At 46.9% G+C, this 22,345-nt stretch overlaps 1 protein-coding gene across 5 annotated transcripts in view; it reads right to left on the reverse strand.

Moving 5' to 3' along the window:
* Positions 1-22,345, reverse strand: part of vti1a (vesicle transport through interaction with t-SNAREs 1A) — a 101,802-nt gene that overhangs the window by 62,517 nt on the left and 16,940 nt on the right. For 2 of the 5 annotated variants that reach the window (XM_023839625.2, XM_023839623.2), the window contains exons 4-6: positions 14,615-14,692; positions 7,196-7,216; positions 3,214-3,298 (exon numbers count right to left, since the gene is read on the reverse strand). In XM_023839625.2, coding sequence (XP_023695393.1) covers positions 3,214-3,298; positions 7,196-7,216; positions 14,615-14,692 — 184 coding nt within the window. The remainder of the gene's footprint in view (positions 1-3,213; positions 3,299-7,195; positions 7,217-14,614; positions 14,693-22,345) is intronic. The other 3 variants (XM_023839624.2, XM_023839627.2, XM_023839626.2) reach the window with 2 other exon arrangements.

Genomic DNA, 22,345 nt, shown 5'->3' on the forward strand with positions numbered 1-22,345 from the left:
CTTTGGCCAGCTGTGGCCCCGGGTCCCAGACTGAGACGCTCGGCGCTTATCTAAAACACTGCAATCACTGCAATCACTTCCTAATGACTGACTTCATTTGGCCATCGATTCAGATGAGGGCTTGGGGGGCCGTGTGGCTGGGGACGGAAAAGCTGGTGAGCTACCTCGTCCTGGTGATGTGACGTTCGTAATTAAGGTAACCGGCCATGGGAAACCAGGATCTGTGACTCGGCACACCGACTGTCCGACGGGGGACATGGAGGATTTGCACGTTTACATTCCACCGTGCAGTGACAAACGGTCTGTTTGAAGACAGAGCCCGTGAGCAGAACAGCCCGAGTTTGGCCAGCAGGGAGGCCGAACGGCCCTCACGTGGTTCCTCATGCTGCGCCCACATGAAAGACTCCCGGCCTTTGAAAGAGAGAAACCTAGGGAACGAGTTTGGTTGGACGACACCAGGTGTTTGTCAATTGGCTTATCAAGGGATACCGTTTCATTGCACTCAGTAAATGAATTATGTTAAGGTCAAGTGCTGGCAATGGCGGTCGGCAGCCTTTAGCACAAGCCCACACAAGTGGACAGGGGTCAGGGAACTGCTTTAGGGACATCTGTGCAAAAAGAACAGGGTTTCGATAAATGATGTGATACTGGTATGACACAGACAACTCAAACTAGCAATCAAACCATGGGTTGGTTTGTGAAAGCCAGGGATGCAGAATGGGCAGGAGGCAGACAGCCAGGAGTATCATTAGGGTGCCATCTCTCACCCCCATGTGCTCAGTGCGGACATCACAAACAAAAGGAGAGAGTTGCTAAGTGCTGATGCCTTATGTCTTTCATGTTTTAATTCAGATGCTAATGCTAAATAAGCAAGTTTAACTAATGCTACACCAATTTTATTATGCACCCATAATTCAAGATCTTAGATTGGAATTTAATTAAAACTTAATGGTGCACTAAGCAGGTCCCATGTAGCTGGCCGATACAAAGTGCCAGTGCTAATGAAGCTACATCCTTTATTTATGAGACAAACAGCACCCAGGGGTTGGTATACATGCGCAGAGCAGAACGCCATGTCCATTTCAGCTGTTTTCAAATCCATTACATGCAGCAGTGCCCAGTGCAGCACTGCATGTGAGGCCTAGGAATAAATAACATGAATAAGCAGAAAGAATCCATGCAGGGTGAAACGGCCTTCAGTATCATCAGGCCATAAGGGTGAATGCAGACACGGAGAACAGCTGTGCATGTCATAAGGGTGAATGCAGACACAGAGAAAAGCTGTGCATGTCATAAGGGTGAATGCAGACACAGAGAAAAGCTGTGCATGTCATAAGGGTGAATGCAGACACAGAGAAAAGCTGAGCATGTCCTTCTCTTTCTGATATGCACCTATGTGAAAAAGTTACAGCTGTCATACCCATTTCTGACATTATAAAGTGCTAATCATTTCAGCAATGGCCACAGATATGGTTTCTCAGAATCACATCATTAAGAACAACCGATGCTTAATATATGTGAACCCGGGGGCACGAAACTCGTAATTACCAGTTACAAAAAGCAGTTAGAAAGAGCAAGTGAGTGTGCAAAATCAGTATCATTCAGTAGCACATTTAAATTGCTACATGTTTACACTTAATTACAAGGAATGCACTCGCTTAGACTTTAAAACATATTGTAAATTAAGAATAATATGGAAATATGCATCCTGAATATTCACAAAACAGCAGCAGTAGCGGAAGCACACTGACCACACCGGGTGTTAACAGACAAACAGGTGTGCCACCAAAGTCGGTTTCCCAGTGTCACTGCCAGGTGAATGAGGGACGCTACCACTGACATGACAGCGGAGGGGACAGCCCACTGTGGAAAGAGCGGGGAAAGCAAGCTCCCCCTGATCGGGATCGTAAGATGGACTTAGCTGTGGGAGACAGGTGACGGACACGCCGGATAAACAGGGCTTCTGCTTTCAGTGAGTCAATGGGAACAGAACGTGTGTGACTGTGTGTGTGTTACAAAGAAGGAGAGCGAATGTGTTACGGAGGGGGGAAAGTGAGTGCGTTACGGAGGGGGGAAAGTGAGTGCGTTACGGAGGGGGGAAAGCGAGTGCGTTACGGAGGGGGGAAAGTGAGTGCGTTACGGAGGGGGGAGAGCAATTGCGTTACGGAGGGGGATAATTCTTATGCATTAAAAAAATAACCACTGCATTTGACAGTGTGTATTATACAGTGATTCATCTTTGTAGGTGAGAATAGTGAGTGTCAAAAAGAGGGTCATGTGTGCAGATCGGCTGCACTGTTACATTAACAGCAGGATTGCCTGTGAATTGCAGGATTGCCGGTGTGATTGGGAGCATATAAAAATGTGCATGCCAAAAATAAACAGAATCATGTCTAAAAACACCAAAAGAAAAAGATACATAAGCCCCGGATGGCTGTATAGCAGGGGATGCAAACTGCATTTTTGGATGTGCGAGCTGTACTTACAGCATCAGGCAAAGGTGGTCTGTGCCCCCCCCCAGTTTAGTTATGACATTTGCAGACGCGGTGTGTTACCAACTATGCCATTATAATTTAAATTAATAAACTTTGTCAAACTGTCCCCTTTCCCCACCCCTCGCCCCCATCCCCGTCCCCTGGCCCCACCCCTCGCCCCCATCCCCGTCCCCTGGCCCCACCCCTCGCCCCCATCCCCGTCACCTGTCCCCACCCCATGTCCCCACCCCATGTCCCCACCCCTCGCCCCCACCCCCTGGCCCCACCCCTCGCCCCCACCCCTCGCCCCCATCCCCGTTCCCTGGCCCCATCCCCGTCCCTTGGCCCCACCCCTCGCCCCCATCCCCAGCCCAGGTCCCCACTCCTCGCCCCCATCCCCATCCCTTGGCCCCACCCCTCGCCCCCATCCCCGTCCCCACCCCTCGCGCCCATCCCCGCCCCTGGCCCCACCCCTCGCCTCGTGCCCATCCTGTTCCCTGCCCGTCCCCCACCCACCCCAGACCTCTAGCCCTGCCCCTCGGCTACATTCCCTGTCCATCCCCCACCCTTAGCCCCACCCCTCGACCCTGTATCCCGCCAATCTCCCGCCTCTCTTACCCATGCCTGTTCCCCACCCTCTGACCCCGCCCCAGGCCCTGCGCTCATCCCCCCTGCTTTGATGTGACACTGGAAATGTCAGCAGCCTAAGGGCTGGCCGCCTCGCTGGGCGACTGCTTACCTGTCTCCACGGCGATCTGGTAGCCCGCCTCCAGCCGGCGTGATGACCTTTCCAGCCGCTCTGTGTTGTCCAGCAGATGCGCTCTCTGTAACAAATGGTGGAAAATGGGGAAGAAAGACAGTAAACAATAACAGAGACAGATGGTCAAACATAAAAGTCATGTCACCTAAACACACCTTTACATATATGTGAAATATTTACAAACAGAGTGAGCAAGAGCGAGCGAGAGAGAGGAGACGGAGACGCTGCCTGCATGAGCCACTCCAAGACCTGCCGGCTGCTGTCCCCAAACCCTGAACCACTTCCCTGCTCAGCCATGAATGTCAAAGGCCGCATGTGAACCACGGTGCCGACTCAGAGCCCTTACTGGAGCTTGGCTCTGCTTTATAGGTGCTCTCAGCTGCTGGAACTCATTATTTCACATTTAGTGTCCAGGGCAAAGTTGATAGAGGGAGGATGAGTTAATTGAGATGTAATAAATGATAATTTGCTGCTTTCATGCAAAATAATCTGGCAGCGTGATAGCTACAAAAAGATTTTTAAAAAACTCTCAGGAAGCCACTGATTAAAACCGGATCACTAAGGGAAAAATGATGCCATTTCAACACAGCAGACGTTGTGGACTCTGACTTGATAGGGGGCGCTGTGTCTGTGCCTCTACTTCCCAGAGACTCTAAGGCAGCTGCCTCACTCACAAACTATAAAATATCTATCCACAGAGAGCGGCTCAGCTTTGGCCATCACACTGATGACGACTAAGATCATCGTAGTTATGAACAGAAATGTCCAGTCATAAGCTGCTTTGCCCAGTATGAGCTGACTGGGTCACCAGGCTGCAGGAAAGGTCGCAGAAAAGGTCGCAGAGCAGACAGCCCTGACCTGCAGGCTGCCCGGCACCGCAGCGCCCCACTGCACACACCAGCATCTCGCAAAATTGAACTTTCTGAAGAAAATTTAATCTCCACTTTTTTTCCGCTCTCCACCTAAGGGGAGGAAAAAAGAACTGAATCTGCCGTTCTAGTAAAGCTGTCAAAATATGTACAAACTAATCACTCGAAGAAAAAAAGCGAAAGACGACATATTCCACTTCTCAAAGTTTGACAATGAAAAAGGGGAAAAAAAATCCATCCTCTGAACTTTTTTTCCTGCCGCACGCCGTTGACAGATGTCATTTAAAATTGCAGAAATACTTTTTAATAGTTTAAAGGGGGGGGGGATGGAGCTGGTGCTTCCTAATGAGCCCCAATGGATCGCTGGAGACGGAGGTGCCGTATTGACACGCACACTTAAGCTAGCACACCTAGCCCAGGATGCCGCAGTGCCTCGGAGGAGAGGCGGCCGGGGACACTGACAGAGCGCGGCGTTCCCTCATCTTCAAAGAGCTCCACTGATTAGTATGTTATCATTACCATTCGAAACGTGATTTCCCTATTCCCTCCCGGCAAAGGTGACACGTCTCAGGGAGGCGGCCAGCAGGCTCTCGCAGGGAAAGCCACTTCAAAGCCGTTTCTCCAATCTCTCTCTCGCTCTCTCTCTCCCTCTCTCTTTCGCTGTCTTCTCCTTTTTTTTTTTTTTTTTAAACAGAGGAGGGGGTAGGAGGAGACGGGGGAGTGTTTGACGATAGCAGTGGTAGAGCGAGGAGGATCATTAAAACAATGCACAGTGGTCGGCATAGAAAGCTCAACAACATTACAGCAGGACCAATCCCAGCAGACATATGCTGGAAGTGTGTGTGTGGGGGGGATCAATCTTATGAGGACTATTTATAAAGCTGCAATGTCTAAACTGCAAAGGAAGACAAAGACACTGTTTACAGATGAATCTGCCCCCCCCCCGACATGGGGATGGCACTGGCAGGGGAAAGGGCTTTGTCAAATCGATAGATGGAAAACAGTCATTTCATTCATTCATAACATTCTGAAATGGAGGCTCAGAGCAGAGCGCAAAACTCATTTCAGTTTTTTAATGTACTGCATAACTTAGAGCAGAGTGCAAAAGTCACCTTCGTTTATTTGGGGCATGGCATAACTGAGTGCAGTGCAAAAGTAATTTCTGTTTTTTAATGCACTGCATAACTGAAAGCACAGTGCAAAGGTCATTTTTGTTTTTTAATGCGCTGCATAACTAAGAGTGCAGTGCAAAAGTAATTTCTGTTTTTTACTGCACTGCATAGCAGAGTAATGCACAGAACCCATTTTAATTTTTATTGCACTGCTCAACAGACTAGAACGCAAAACTCATTTCGGTTTTTTTTTTATAACCGAGTTGCAGGGCACTGGGTGAATCTAGTCATTTTTATGACAGTATTAAACCTCAAAGCACTGCTCAGAAATATTTTTGTCTCAAGATACATCTATTTTTTCTTGTTTTATTACTGTACAATCACATAATGGTGACAGAGCCACCAGAGCCTGTGGAAGCCGTACAGAGACTATGTGGCAGAGACCCATGTGTATAACTGAAAGTAAAGGTCAGCACTGTAGAAAGTGGGGTCAAACTGCCGATCTTTATCACATGACTGCCGATTTCTAACCCTAACTGATATAAATGTGACAAACATGTCAAAACAGCATGTGCATCTACGGCAGCCACTCCTCTTTGTGTGAACCGTAACCTGAAGGAGCTAAAGGGAACGTTCTGCTGTTGTTTTTTAGCAGGGAACACTAAGTCACCAGAAGCGCACGGCATACGGGCGCTTCGATATCAAAGAGAGCGCCGTTCACATTCAGCACTTTCAACAGGGCCGATGCTTCCTTATTATTTCAATAAGGACGAGCGTCAAACTGAATAATAAGGACAGCTCTTCATCACCGCCATGTGATCTTTTCCCAGTTTATTTGTAAGATGAGAAATTACAAGTGTCAAACAGCAGTCAATGCAGATGCTAAATATTTAAACATGTTTCTCAGCCATGGAAAAGTATAGTTTTTAAACAGAGCTTAGTATGAATAAGCTGTATGGTCTTTGATTAAAACCCTGAAATGGAAACCGCTTGGTTACAAAAAAAAAGGGTGAAATGAAACAGCATCATAATTGGCTGCTGCTAACGGGAAACGCTTCGCAGGTGAGGTGGGGAGAGTCCCCGAAGCTTCAAACACATCCCATCTGCTCTGACTGTCAATGCAGCGGCTAGGAAATAAGAACACAAACAGGGAAACACGAGGGGAGGGCAGCAACGTGCTCGGCACTGCGAGGTCTGCGTGTCCCTGTGACGGGAGGAGACAGGAAGGGGAAGTGACACGGCGGCTCAGAGGCCCTTTGCTAAGCCGCCAAGCGTAGCACTCGCTGCCTTTACACAAACACTCAGCCTGACAAATATCATATTACAGTGATGCAGTGCTTCCTTTTCAGTACTTAATCAGATGAGGAGTAGAGCAGAAAGGAAGGCCCTTAAAAGAGTGCCCAGTGCCACTTTCTGCTGTGCTGCAGGGTATCAGTGACTGCCTGCATTCGGAAGCTTTACTAATGGGGAAATGGACAGCTTTCCCTGCATCTCAATCTAACAGGAACCTTACTGGCTGTTACTGCTGACCAGTCCTGCACACACCCTCGGGGGGCCATGGACAGGCCTGGGGTTCCTCAGCTAGGGCCAGCCTGATACCCCCACAGGGGAGGGGGGGGGGGCACAGAGAAGCCTGGGGTTCCTCAGCTAGGGGCATAGTGCACTGGCCAGCCTGATACCCCATGGGGGGGGGGGGGGGCAAGGACAAGCCTGGGGTTCCTCAGCTAGGGCCAGCCTGATACCCCCATGGGGGGGGGGGGGGGGAGGGCACAGAGAAGCCTGGGGTTCCTCAGCTAGGGGCATAGTGCACTGGCCAGCCTGATACCCCCATGGGGGGGGGGGGGGGGGCAAGGACAGGCCTGGGGTTCCTCAGCTAGAGGCACAGTGCACTGGCCAGCGGGGAGCAAAGACAGGCCTGGGGTTCCTCATAACGCACTGGAGGGAATCAGGGAGTGAGAGAGGTAGAGTGGAAGCACTTACCTCCTCACGCAACTTTATCAGCTGACAAGGGAAGCGAGCGCACAGAGAGAAAGAGGGAAAGGGAGAGATAAAAAGCAAAGACATGGCAGCAGAGAGATCAGTCATGCAGCAGGGTACAGAATTAACCTTGACGATTTATCTGTTTGCATGTTTAGCATTTAGAAATCACAGACAAACACATTAAACGAAGCTAAACACAGATTCATGCGGAGTTTTGAACAAACAAAGATCAACTTCTTCGCTGTCACATTAAACAAAGACGGAGGGGCTGGATCTCTCCCGGCTGCATCTAAAGTATCATCATCAAGGAGGAAATCAAAATCAGAGTCACATCACAACACTCGATATGGCAAAGAAGAAAAGGGAGAATCCCCACGAACGGCAGCGGAGGCAGCTGCGGGAGCGAGAGCAGGCCGATCAGCCCAGTGTGCCGTGCAAGGCGGGTCTTGCTCCCCCCCCCCATCACACACCTCCCACAATCACACAGCAAGCACAAGCAGCACAGGCACGCATTTTAAACATCATTATACAGAGACAGCTACAAGATAACTATGACGCAAAAAATTTGTATGTGAATCATAAATTAAGTACGGCTATAGTAGGGCTGTCGCTACTGACTGTTAATAATCTACTGATTAATCTGAAGGAAAATCCAGGTACCACTTTACAATAAGGCCCCCTTTGCCACTTGCAAATTGTAGTAACTCATTAATAAAAAGAAAACAGTTATAACTTATTTAAAATTGTCTATAAATAATTTACAAAGTGTTACAAACTAATTAATAACCAGATTATAAACCATTCGTAAACTATTTATATGAGTAGTCTTATTGTAAAGTGGCACCAAATCCAGTAATATAACACATAATATAATATAATAATAAATGTTTATTGCAATTAGCAGGCCGTGAAAGGGACAGTATCCGATGCCGGGGCAGATACGTACACGGTCCATTTAGCTCCTTCCAATTTACTGAAGTTGCGTTTTTTTGATAGCGGAAATCAGTGGTGTAAAGTGCGCATGCAGCCCCTGTCACGAAAATGCAACATTTTTGTATGTGAAATTCAGAAATATTTACATTTAAGACCTGTCTTCCCCATCATCGTGAAATCCCGTGAGTCGTTAAAATGCCACGATCGTGATTAGGGTTCCTTACTTATTTATTTATTGATACATCTTGCGACAGTTAGTAACGATTCGTTGCTGTTTCGCGCACACAGGTGACAACTAACTATTCCTATGAACTATAAGGAAGTAAAACGCACACAATAAATAGATCAGTCTGCTGTATTTTCAATTTCAACCTCATTCCGAAGATGTCTTCAGCAATAAAATCACTGCAATCACATCGTATTAGCTAAAATGTCTGAGGTTATGACAAGCATTTAAAACACATACAGTTTATTGTGAAAAACCTGTTCTTAAGAAACGCGAAATAGGTTGGGCCGTGCCGCAGGTGGGTGCACTGGGAACCAGGAGGCGAAAGGCTAGATACACACAGTACGCACCGCCACTGGTGGAAGGAAACCAGAGGATGTGGAGTGAACCCACGCACACACAGGGTGAACCTACAAACTCCAGACATAAAGCTGCAGCAACAACGATACCCACTATGCCGATCTGACAGCTGTGATGTCGATATCACAAGGGCCGCGATAGTCAGCTGATCCGAGACCAGTAAGCTGCACGAAAACATTTTACTGTCTCAGGAATTAAAACTATTAGCAAGCTTTGCAGTTTAAATGATGGTCCATTTTCGGCATTCCAGCGCACGCTGAGGCTACCATAATCACTCGAGCTTGCTGTTGGACTCACTGGTAAACAGTGTGGTGCATTTGTGAGAAATGTAACAGAAATGAGAAATGAGAGAAGTGAACAAGAAGAGGTTACGAAAAGACATTTGTCAGTACTGCTTTGTGTCTGCTGGAACAAATCACGGCAGCACCACCAACATACTTCACAGATTCTATTGGTAGATAATTTCTTTTTGGCTATAGTTAATTTTCAGTTCCTAAATATCGCAAAAACTTAACATACGTTCAAAATTGTAAATCTTTTCCAATATCGTTCAGCACTATTTGAGACATACAATATGTAAAAAATATAATATGGTTATTATGTACCCTATTATGTAAGATGACGCAGCTAAGCGACTGGGCTAATCGTTTTAGCGGCGATTATTTTATCATAATACGATCTTAGAAAGCAAAATGATTTACGTTAAAGTGATGACAAAGACGGGCTATGCTACACCGAGAGGCTAAATATGGCACATATTTATGGTTAACTTCGCATTACCGAGTGAGTCCGTCAAACTCGAACGTCTTCTTTTAAGATTAGCATTGAAATTATTCTGTGGTGATATTTTAAATTCTGCGTTGCAATACTGACAGACGACTGCATTCGCATCCACTTTTAACATGAAGTGCTTCCACAGAACTGATGCTTTTCCTGTTTATGTGGACCCTCATCCACTATGCCCCGTCTTCCTTCCGCCAAATTTTAATCGATGCTTTTTAATAATCGAGTAATCATGGCAGCTCTGGCATATATATTTACTACTTATACTACAGTGTGTATAAAAATAACCTAATAGTAATTATTACAGTTATCGTTTTATTAATGTTTATTTTGATTGAAAAAAAAACTAAACAAAAATCATTAGTCAAAATCATTTAATGAAATTGGTTAAATATCAAAGCAGACAGCTAACAGCACTCCTTTGCGATAAATGATTTTTGCTTTATTTAAGACTGTCACTGAACTACCGTTTGTATTTAAAAAAACAGTATAATGACTACAGTTTGTTTAATGCCAAGCTCATTGTTCATTTAAAGAGGCAGGCAGAGGCATCATCCTCAGCACCGCATGCAGGAAGATAGCCGCATTTTGCAAGAGGGAAGAAGAACAAGTTTGTTAATTTGTCAGTGGTTGCAGGTGATTTTTTAATCTCCATTTCTTCTGAGAGATTAAAGGTTAGCAGATCTGAGGCAAGCCTGCAGGCCATCATCATCTCCACTTCTCATCTTTCTCTCTGCTGTTTGGTCATTCTCAATTTTTCTACTTTTATAATTCGCTAATGTATCAGAAAGAGGCAGGGCTTGGATCATAAATTATAAACCGGATTCCAGACAAAAGGAGAGCGAAATTAATGCTAGAATGTTAGCGTGGCAGAGGACAACTCTGCAGGGCCGCGTTTGTGACCCTGCGGACAATGCCCAAAGAGCAGCCGGGACTGCAGATGCTAAAGACCGATTAAGAGATTATAAATTAATGCTAAAATGTTAGCATAGGTGGTGGACGACCCCGCCCCCCCCCCCCCCCCCACCTTACTACCCTACAGACCAGACCCACAAAGCAGCCTAGACTGCAGGTGTCGAGGGCTTATCAGGTTGAACTGTCATCACTGCTTCAGTCTTAGTGACAAACAGGACATGAGATGCAGCCAAGCTGGGGGACCGTCACTGAGACACATGGCGCAACAGACAGAGCTCAGCACACGCATGCCGGCCCAGGAAACCCCCCAGACGTCTATGGGTAACGGAAGCTGAGCCACGCCTATGAAACAAACGCATCACTGGGATGCCAATGAGAAGCTTGTTCACAGTCAGCAGTGTATATGCCACAGGCAGCAAGGGGACCAGATGGAGTCTTACTATGACAGACAGGCGACAGGGAGATGGTAATCAGCAGAGCCTCATATGAAAGGAAGCCAAAGGTGGGACACTAGTGGCTCCGTTTAACTGCATTAACGTGCTACTGACCGCAGAAAGTCTTGATCATGGCTGATCATTCAAAAATGTTCAATGATACCAATTAATGTCCAGCAGCTACGGCACTGTAGCAAAGAGCTGGTCTCAGACCTACAGACGCAGACCCAGGAAAAGAGGAGGAGCTTCTCACCAAAAACGCAGCACTTTGCTGATGGAAACTGCCTTTTATTTTTCAGGTCATCACCCCCACGTTGGCTGCATTATTTAAAAGGGCCAAAGTTTAAGACTACACTACAGATGTGGCTATTTAGAGCTTCTGGAGGCCCAGCCCTGCCCGGAATATTCACCGGGGTCCACATCACTCTCAATAGCAAGCAAACAAAACTGCCTCTATCTTATTTGTGCTGCTTGGCTGACCACAAGCCCTCATGGAGTATCTGCGAAAAAGCATATGAGGGGCTTTGTGCTGCTCTCTTTGGAGGACCTTTCTCTCTCTATAGTTACAAATCCGTTCTTATGAATAATAGGTGCACTGCAATAGCTGCTCTAGACAAAAAGTGTAATGTTCATGAAACTTTATGTTTTGCCTTGATTTACATCCATTAGATCCTTATCGCTAACTGTACTTAAAAATACACAACTATACATTTCTGTTTAATTTAAAACAGAATTTAATACAAACAGTAATCGGTTTGCTTTGGAGCCTATTAACTCTGGTCCATGCCGGCTCAGACCAGCAGAATCTCTAGTGGCCGAGCCGTCTGCTGTGACTGAAATGGAAACTATGCCGCGGAGCATCTGTGAGACAGATTGCATCTGTGTGTGTGTGTGTGTGTGTGGCAGGTGAAACCCTGGTCTGTGTGTATGTGTGTGTATGTGTGTTTGTGTGTGTGGCAGGAGAAACCCTGGTCTGTGTGTATGTGTTTGTGTGTGTGGCAGGTGAAACCCTAGTCTGTGTGTATGTGTGTGTGTGTGTGTGTTTGTGTGTGTGGCAGGTGAAACCCTGGTCTGTGTGTATGTGTGTGTGTGTGTGTGTGTGTGTGTGTGTGTGTGTGTGGCAGGTGAAATCCTGGTCTGTGTGTGTTTGTGTCTGTGTGTGTGGCAGGTGAAATCCTGGTCTGTGTGTGTGTGTGTCTGTGTGTGTGTGTGTTTGTGTGTGTGGCAGGTGAAACCCTGGTCTGTGTGTATGTGTGTGTGTGTGTGTGTGGCAGGTGAAATCCTGGTCTGTGTGTGTGTGTGTTTGTGTGTGTGTGTGTGTGTGTGGCAGGTGAAACCCTGGTCTGTGTGTGTGTGTGTGTGTGTGGCAGGTGAAACCCTGGTCTGTGTGTGTGTGTGTGTGGCAGGTGAAACCCTGGTCTGTGTGTGTGTGTGTGTGTGTGTGTGTGTGTGGCAGGTGAAACCCTGGTCTGTGTGTGTGTGTGTGTGTGTGTGTGTGTGTGTGTGTGTGTGGCAGGTGAAACCCCAGCCTGCCTGCGTCTGTGAAAAAAGCATGTGCGACGCTCGACCAGCACATTATTAAAAAAAAAGGCGATAGCGACAATTCTGTCTCTGTCTGTGCACAGATAACGAATAAATGCCGAACTCTATTAAACCAGCCTTTGCACATTATCGCAGGACCAACACGCTACTTTCAGAACTTATGAAGGCTCCCTATATATTTAGTTATAAATCCTTGCCATGTAACGAAAAGATTTGTGTCTGGTAATGATCTGTTCAGCCAGGGCTATAGGAAACGATCCTGACCTCTTTCAGATCGTCAGGAATTAGATTGACCGACTCAGCCATCCCCCGGCCCCCCCCTTCTTTATATATCCTCGTTTCGTTCCATTCCATGGAGGGAAAAAACACTTTAGGTTTGCCATACGCTACACACAGCTTGACCAAGTCTGTAAAATCTAAATGAGGCAAACGTGGAGCTGGGGATTTGTTAGTTCAGCCATGGAAAAGTAACGTCTTCACTGCCAAATATCTTCATTCTTAAAGTGTTTCTGTGTGTATGTATATATGTACATGCATGTAAACACACGTGGAGTGATGAGATTTAGAAAGGGCAAACAGAATGCGTCACACAATCAGGGTACCATTTTGTAAGGTTCACACACACACACACACACACACATATATATATACATACATATATATATACATACATATATATATACATACATATATATATATATATATATATATATATATATATATATATATACACACACAAATGACAAAAATTAAAATGCAATTTTGTTTTGTTAAAGGTACAGAAGGACTTTTAGTTGGTTGTGAGAAAAGAGGAAGCTGGAGAACTGCAACAGTGTCATCAAATGTAAAAGCTGATATATCAAAAGTAATACCAATTGCAGATCTGTGCAGTGGTAAATAAGAATACATTAAATGACCTTTAAAAAAAGATGATACATTTTTAGGCATACTGCACGATTACATTAATTTTTTATTGAAATTCACAAAGACAAACCGTGTACTGAAATATAACCAAGCTACTAAGCTAAAACTTAGTAGAATATAACATTTCTTTATTTAATAACTGCTACACAAATACTGTGAATAATTAAATCTATTGAAAAGTAATTCTAGGAAACATGTAAAAAAAAAAAAATAATAAATAAAAAAAAAAAAATTGTTAGTCTTGTATGACTGCACGTGCGCCCACACAAAAGTGCACATACTTGTGCACACAGCAATGCTTTATAAGGAACAAACACTAATGATATAAAATTAATGTCTTTGTGTCTTCTAGCTTTTCATGTGTTTTCTGTGGCAGTTCTGACAACAGACCAACCTCAAGTTTCACATAAATAAAGCTGACAATGACATTTTATTTTATTTATTTTTTGCCTGGCTAATTTGGATGGAATATGCACATCAATTACACTTGCTAGCTAACGGTACATATGTTTGTAAGATGAGCTGTGTGGAGGTCATTATTGAAATGGTAATAGGGAGGATATAAAAAAAGACAACTATGCAGGACAATGGCTGATGGTGAACGAGTGTGCGCTTGCTGGCTTCACGCAGAGAGCCCTGCAGAGTTCCCGCCGTAACCAGGACACATCACGGCACCAGAGAAAGGGCAGCAGGCAGGGTGAGCCGCATACTCCGGCTCGCAGCAGCCGCGTATGTGAATGGCACATGAAGCAAGCGCCACACCATTAACAAGCAGCACTTCATAAAACCCTCTCTGCAATCACGTGGCATACCTCTCTGCCATCACAATCAATAAATTGTAATTTAATGCTCAATTTTAATTAGACGGTTCATTGTGATTAAAATTTCAGTCTGATTTCACATGTATTTGTCATTTTACCCTTTCCAGGTAGCTTTCAGGTGTGAGATACGCGTCTCCCCTCACGGCACCGGTGATAAAGTATGAGCCACGTGATTGGGCACAGACTAACGGCAGCAGGGATAATAGCACAGATCCCCATCCAAAGCCCCAGCGTTGTTCTTGAGGGCGCCAAAAGACGACTGCCAAAGATTCAGTCCAATTACACAAAACACGACTTGGGAGGGGGGCAGCGTGCCCCCCCATGGTGGTCCACAGGGGCGGAGCCCATTCACACGGAGGCTTTGCATTGAGACTGTTACTTCCGCTCCACTTGATGCCAATGGAAGAGCGACGGCGAGCCCCCGAGCCCCGGCCCCCAGCCAGCCGCCCACTCGCCGGGGCCCCACTGATTAGCACCCTACCTGGTTCTCGGAGGAGGCTCCCTCGCCCTCCAGCAGCTCGTTGCGAACCTCGTCACTGTAGGCGATGCGTGACCTTTTCTGGGGGGGCGACAACAAAAATAAGCGTCAGCATGGCTGTGCTGGACATAACTCAGACTCACGCAGCACGAGGGCCCTCTACCGGAGGAGGGGGGGCCGAGCTTTGCTGAGCCCGGCGGGACAGGGCATCCGTGCGGCCGTGCCTCCATCCGCCTGTCCCTCCAAAACGAAAATAATAACCGAAAAACCCTTTTTCTACTAAATAAATAAAATGAGAAGAATAAGAAAAAAAGGCAGAGAGACGTAGAAAATGTTCTGGTGAAATGTCAGTGATAAATGTGCACTCAGCCCTGTCTGCGCTGGCAGCTCAGTGCTGTCACGGCCCTGTGATAACGGGGATGTGAGCAGCACACGGAATAATTCATCACGCGCCGCTCGGAGACTGGTGTTCCGACACGCCACGGCTCTCCCTGCGCCCCCTCGGAGCGCATAGAGGGGAGCGGCTGGAGGCGCAGCTCGCCACACGCCGGGGAAGACTGCAGCTTTGGGGGTACCTTGTTTACAAACATATAGCCCCTTCAGAGAGAGGGAAGGCGAGGCCCTGCTCCCAGCACAGTGCCCCCACACGCCTCATGCGGGAGAGCTAACACGCGCTCCCTCTGCTCGGTTATATTTAGCGAATGGTAGAAGGGTCCATCTCTCCTCTCTGAATATGCGCAGAAAGCAGACACATGGCACGCTGATCATGCAGACCCCAGCCCTGCCCATCGGATGCGCTCTGCTCTGTTTGTAAACGCATTTGTGTGCATGCATCTGTCAGCACACGGGGCTCTTAGCTATAATTAACATGAGGATACGAACCATTCGGTCTGTCCCCTGGAAGCAGAGGAGCTCTGCTCTGAAGGGGTTCATCTGGGTACCAACAAGCCAGGATGCAAAGCTGCTAACCAAAGATCAACTTGGCAAGGGGTGTAAGAGTGCTGGTGCACTCGATCTCAGGTAGGACACAGCCGTGTGACCCTGTGTAAGAGAGCAGCGGTGCACACACTCTCAGGCAGGACACTGCTGTGGGACCCTGTGTAAGAGAGCGGCAATGCACACACTCTCAGGCAGGACACAGCCATGAGACCCTGTGTAAGAGAGCGGCGGTGCACACACTCTCAGGCAGGACACAGCCGTGGGACCCTGTGTAAGAGAGCAGCAATGCACACACTCTCAGGCAGGACACAGCCGTGAGACCCTGTGTAAGAGAGCGGCGGTGCACACACTCTCAGGCAGGACACAGCCGTGAGACCCTGTGTAAGAGAGCGGCGGTGCACACACTCTCAGGCAGGACACAGCCGTGAGACCCTGTGCAAGAGAGCGGCGGTGCACACACTCTCAGGCAGGACAAAGCCGTGAGACCCTGTGTAAGAGAGCGGCGGTGCACACACTCAGGCAGGACACAGCCGTGAGACCCTGTGTAAGAGAGCGGCGGTGCACACAATCTCAGGCAGGACACAGCCGTGGGACCCTGTGTAAGAGAGCGGCGGTGCACTCACTCTCAGGCAGGACACAGCCGTGAGACCCTGTGTAAGAGAGTGGTGGTGCACTCACTCTCAGGCAGGACACAGCTGTGAGACCCTGTGTAAGAGAGCGGCGGTGCACACACTCTCAGGCAGGACACAGCTGTGAGACCCTGTGTAAGAGAGCGGCCATGTACACACTCTCAGGCAGGACACAGCCGTGGGACCCTGTGTAAGAGAGCGGCGGTGCACACACTCTCAGGCAGGACACAGCCGTGAGACCCTGTGTAAGAGAGCGACGGTGCACACACTCTCAGGCAGGACACAGCCGTGAGACCCTGTGTAAGAGAGCGGCGGTGCACATACTCTCAGGCAGGACACAGCTGTGGGACCCTGTGTAAGAGAGCGGTGGTGCACACACTCTCAGGCAGGACAAAGCTGTAGGACCTGTGTAAGAGAGTGGCGATGTACACACTCTCAGGCAGGACAAAGCTGTGGGACCTGTGTAAGAGAGTGGCGGTGCACACACTCTCAGGCAGGACACAGCCCTGACACTCGATGAAACAATAAAACAACACAAATAATATTTAGAAATACCTTCTTCAAAAAAGCTAACTAAGCCATAATCAATAATGCAAATGAGTGGAACCACCATCAAGAACTTTTGCTACAAAGAATAACACACTCTGTTTATAAAGAATCATACAGTGTCTCAATAGACAAATATGTATATTCTGTTGACGTGAAGGAACACAAACGACACTTATCGGCTGCCGCGTGTCACAATTCAGTCTGCTGTCCAATAGTGTGCAAATTTAGGAATGCTGCTTTTCCCATAAATGAGACTTCAGGAAACACTTGATTTGAATCAACATCCTGGACTGAATCTTTGTCTGCCTGAGAAGGTTCGTGTGAGAGCATGGCTTGCTTGCCAGTGTAATGTCACTCTGAATGACGCGTAAAGAAAGACAGACCACTGACTTTATCCTAAAAGTGGGAAAGATGACTGCTTCTCTCAGCGTAACCATGCACTGTGTGCTCACAGCAGACAGCAGCCAGCCGCCGCCATGCGGCTCTGCTGTGGAAGTTAATGCTGCTCCTGACAAGGACCTGAGCTTGGAGAGCCCTCCTAACGACAAGCTGACCAAGTCCGTACAGCACGCCGCCACAGAAAGCACACCAAAGAAATCAATGCAATTCATGGTAAATCCTATGGAAAAGTTTTAACAAAAAATGATTTGAACAACTTCATCCTTCTGCTTGTTTAGGGAAGGCGCAAGAGGTCTCAAATTAAAACTGCGGAGAGGCACATGAAACCAGGCCGGGAGCACTTTGAATTTCAGAGAGAATGAGTACTCTCATAACTTACCTCACTGCCATGGAAGCGAAAACAGTTTTCTTATCCTTTTGAAAGGTCTTCCTTTTGTCACATTTTTTAATCTTGGGTGAGAAATTGCTTCTATTCCCGGAAGCACAAAAAAGTACAAAGATCTTTCCTAGCTTTATGCAAAATGGTCTGTCTGCCTTTTAAACAGACATATCTCATCAAACCGAGGACTGAGGTTTACATGTCAAATACAAATACACGTCAAACGCACATTTTCCCTTTGCTGACAGGGATCAAAAGACTGCTCTATATTCCAGCATTAGTCTGTACATTACATATGTAAATCAACACTTCTGTCAAAACAAATAATACATACATCGACTTGTGCAAGACTTATTTGCAATATAGGTTCAAGTTAGAACAACAGATAATTACGCTTCATTATTCACAAAATGTAAATTAAATTACAGATTATTGTTACCGAGCAGTAATTTATAATTTATTACATTATTTCAACAAAAACTGACAAAAAGACAGATTTGTGTGTTTTGTTTGCTTGGAATGAAATGACAACTGAGAACGTTAGCAGAGGCCTCCCCTGACAGAGGCGCCAGTAGGGGGCAGCAGCAGCAGGCTAGAGGAGGGGCCTCCCCTGACAGAGGCGCCAGTAGGGGGCAGCAGCAGCAGGCTAGAGGAGCGGCCTCCCCTGACAGAGGCACCAGTAGGGGGCAGCAGCAGGCTAGAGGAGCGGCCTCCCCTGACAGAGGCACCAGTAGGGGGCAGCAGCAGGCTAGAAGAGCGGCCTCCCCTGACAGAGGCACCAGTAGGGGGCAGCAGCAGCAGGCTAGAAGAGCGGCCTCTCCTGACAGAGGCACCAGTAGGGGGCAGCAGCAGCAGGCTAGAGGAGCGGCCTCCCCTGACAGAGGCGCCAGTAGGGGGCAGCAGCAGCAGGCTAGAGGAGCGGCCTCCCCTGACAGAGGCGCCAGCAGGGGGCAGCAGCAGCAGGCTAGAGGAGCACAGCTCATCTCTCCAGCACTGACACAGTCGGCAGCTCCCACAGCAGGAATAATTAATCCCAATCAGGCGGCGCTGACTGCTCACTCTCCTGTCACGCAGGCGGCGGCAGAGCCGGAGCCAGCATGCACAAATAATTGTGCTAGCTCTGAAAGCTACAAATATAAACAGTTCATTAAATTGCCCATAAAAGGCGTAAAATACCCAGGGGCAGGGTTTAATGAGACGGCCTGAAGTGACTGGGGTGCCAGTCTGCTTCTGCAGCCCTCCCCGCCCCCAGCCCCCGCCACACGCAGCTGGCAGCTCGGCAAGCCCAACAGTAATTAACGACATTTAATTTACAAAGTGTGTTTCATTAAGAGTTTTGACCACAGGCACCAAACGGCCATTTCCCGTTTTTCGATCGGCTGAAGTCGTGCTCCACGCGGCCCTTTACCCTGCCGAGGAGTAAACAGCACCTCAACAAACGGCGCTTCAGGAAACATTTCATACTGCCTACATGCTTCAACATTTGCATTGTGTGCTAGTAAAAGCACATGCATTCAGTGGCCACTGTTAGGGACACCTACATAGTACCAGCTAGGATCTCTTTTTGTCCCCAGAACCACTCGAGGACAGACGAGTGCCGTGTTCAGAGACGCCTTGCTGCACACCGCTGCTGTGCTGAGCAGTTATTTCTGCACTTCCTGTTGGCCTTAATGAGCCTGGCCATTCTCCGCTGACCTCTCTCAGTAACCAGGTGTTACCAAAGGCAGAGCTGCAGGCAGTAGGACGTTTATGTGCAAATCCTAAGAAGGTGGCCATTTTTGAGGGTGTATTCTCACTTGGCCCAGTTGCCTTGTACCGTGCCTGAGCATGATTGCCCCCCCCCACTCCCCTGTTGGTCTGTGCTCACATTGTGCTTAATGATCCTGACCCGAGCAGGGTTACGTCATCACCACCTGACTTCTTGTGTTGAAGACAGCATAGGAAGGAAAGCGCTAGCGCATGGTAGAATGGAATTCATGATCAATGTCCATATTTCGTGGCTTATTTGGAATTGTTTTGGGTAGGAAGACACACACAAATTTGTCAATTATGCAACACAGCTATTTTTATTTATTCATGCTGCACGAATAACAAAATAGTCCTACATTTTACCAAATATCTCAGAGTTTGTGCAGACTAGTGTTACATGGGACACTAATGGTAGCACATTTCTGAAACCTCTAAAGTATTATATTTCTTTAGCACTGGTACTAATTACACTATTACAGATATCACTCACCATCGAATGAGAACCATAGACTTAGTATGTCTGAACTGCATCCAGAAAAAAGATTGTCCGGAGAAGAAAAGGTGAGCGCTACCATTAGTCCTGCGTCCTGCCAACGGTAAAGCATCCAGAGACCATTCATGTGTGGGGCTGCTTCTCAGCCAAGGGAGTGGGCTCACTCACATTTTTTCCTAAAAACACAGCCATGAATATAGAATGGTACCAAAACATCCTCTGAGAGTAACTTCTCCCAACCATCCAGGAACAGTTTAGTGATGAACAATGCCCTTTCCAGCATGATGGAGCACCGTGCCATAAGGCAAAAGTGATAACTAAGTGGCTTGGGGAAGAAAACTTTGACATTTTAGGTGCATGGCCAGGACACTCCCCAGACCTAGAGGTGGGAGGACAAACAAAAACCCAGAAATTATGACAAACTCCTGACTATGCAAGAATGAGCTGCCATCAGAGAGGATTTGGCCCAGAAGTTGATTGACAGCCTGCCAGGGCGAATTGCAGAGGTCTTGAAAAAGACAGGCCAACAATGCAAATATTAACTCTTTACAAAAACTTCATGTAATTGTCAATAAAAGCCTTTGACACTTGTGAAATGCTTGTAATTATACTTCAGTATCCCATAGAAACATCTGACAAAAACATCTACAAACACGGAAGCAGCAAACTTTGTGAAAACCAAAACTTTTGGCCACGACTGTACTCTTAGACACAATTTTTCACAACGCAGCTTTGCAAAAATAAATAAATAAGCAAACAACAGTAGGGGGCATACATGTGATGCAGGGTACACATGATCAAAAAAGCTGCACATGCGCAAATGTATCAGGTACAAATGGGGCAGGTGGGACTGGATCAGGTGGTGACAAAAACTGATTGATTATCTTTTAACTTCATGTTTCTCGTTTAACTTCTTATTTGGTCATATCTGCCCTGTACGATTTTTGTTTACAAAGCTTAAGAAGCAAACAGAAATGCATTTTTTATTTATGTTCTAGTATTCAGTGCCGATAAATAGCCTTTCTACTTCATAAGGTGTACGTGTAATATTAAAGTGTGAAGAGGCTTACTCTATAATAATATTATAAAATTAACAGAAAAAGTTCATCACAATTTTTGTTATGACAATTAATCGATAACTAAAAAGACGTACAAGTCTTAAATGACTTGCAAATATTAAAACTGACCCTCAAAACCAAATTTGCACAATGGTCATCAAAAGTGTGTCTGAGGGACAAAAACAGCTGTAGGCTTGGGTGGTCTTGTTTATCATGCTGTACACATCAGTTTATGGTGGTCTCGTTTGTCATGCTGTACACATCAGTTTATGGTGGTCTCGTTTGTCATGCTGTACACATCAGTTTATGGTGGTCTCGTCTATCATGCTGTACACATCAGTTTATGGTGGTCTCGTTTGTCATGCTGTACACATCAGTTTATGGTGGTCTCGTTTGTCATGCTGTACACATCAGTTTATGGTGGTCTCGTTTGTCATGCTGTACACATCAGTTTATGGTATTTTGATGGTAGATTCAACACCAACGCTATTCTAGTATCTTGCAGGTAAAATTTGCCAAGCAGGGCCCCCTTCAACAAAATTCTTTGACAGGGAGGGGGCTAATTTTTTCAGTAAGACTTTAAAATATCATATTACTGTTAGGGCTTGGGGATATATGAAAAAAATATTGCATTGTGATTTTGAACATCCATTTCAATATCATGAATGTTGTAATGTAGCCTAAACACTTGTTTTCTTGCTATAATCGTGAATGAAATAAAACTTATAATCGCGATGTCATTTGTAGAGCATATCACCCAGCCCCAATTACCATAATACCACCAAAGCCCAGACAGTGGTCAGAAAAAATGAAGAGAGGGTTTGTCTCAGTCACGGGTTGTGGACCTGCTGCAGGAAGTACATATTCAGCTGGTGGGCTGGAGATTCGTGTGGAGTCACTGTTTCTTAAAGTTATGAGAAGAGATTAAACCCAATATTTAAATACTGAAATTTTGAAATCAAATCTATTTTTCTTTTTTCGTACCAAGACCAAGAGGGACACCTATATCCAAAAAGCTGACAGGGGACATGCTGTGAGTGAGAGGAAGGAGAAAGGCTGAAGTATAGCAGACTGCAAGCCACACATGGCAGACCGCAGATGGTAGACTGCACACGGCAGACCACACACAGGAGACTGCACATGGCAGACCACAGACAGCACATGGCAGACCACACACAGCAGACGGCACATAGCAGACAGCACATGGCAGACCACACACAGCAGACGGCACATAGCAGACAGCACATAGCAGACCACACACAGCAGACGGCACATGGCAGACCACACACAGCAGACGGCACATAGCAGACAGCACATGGCAGACCACACACAGCAGACGGCACATAGCAGGCAGCACATGGCAGACCACACACAGCAGACGGCACATAGCAGGCAGCACATGGCAGACCACACACAGTAGACGGCACATAGCAGGCAGCACATGGCAGACCACACACAGCAGACGGCACATAGCAGACAGCACATGGCAGACCACACACAGTAGACGGCACATGGCAGACCACACACAGCAGACGGCAC

This window comes from Paramormyrops kingsleyae, chromosome 20 (genome assembly GCF_048594095.1).
Source record: "Paramormyrops kingsleyae isolate MSU_618 chromosome 20, PKINGS_0.4, whole genome shotgun sequence".
In the NCBI taxonomy this organism is placed as follows: Eukaryota; Metazoa; Chordata; class Actinopteri; order Osteoglossiformes; family Mormyridae; genus Paramormyrops; species Paramormyrops kingsleyae.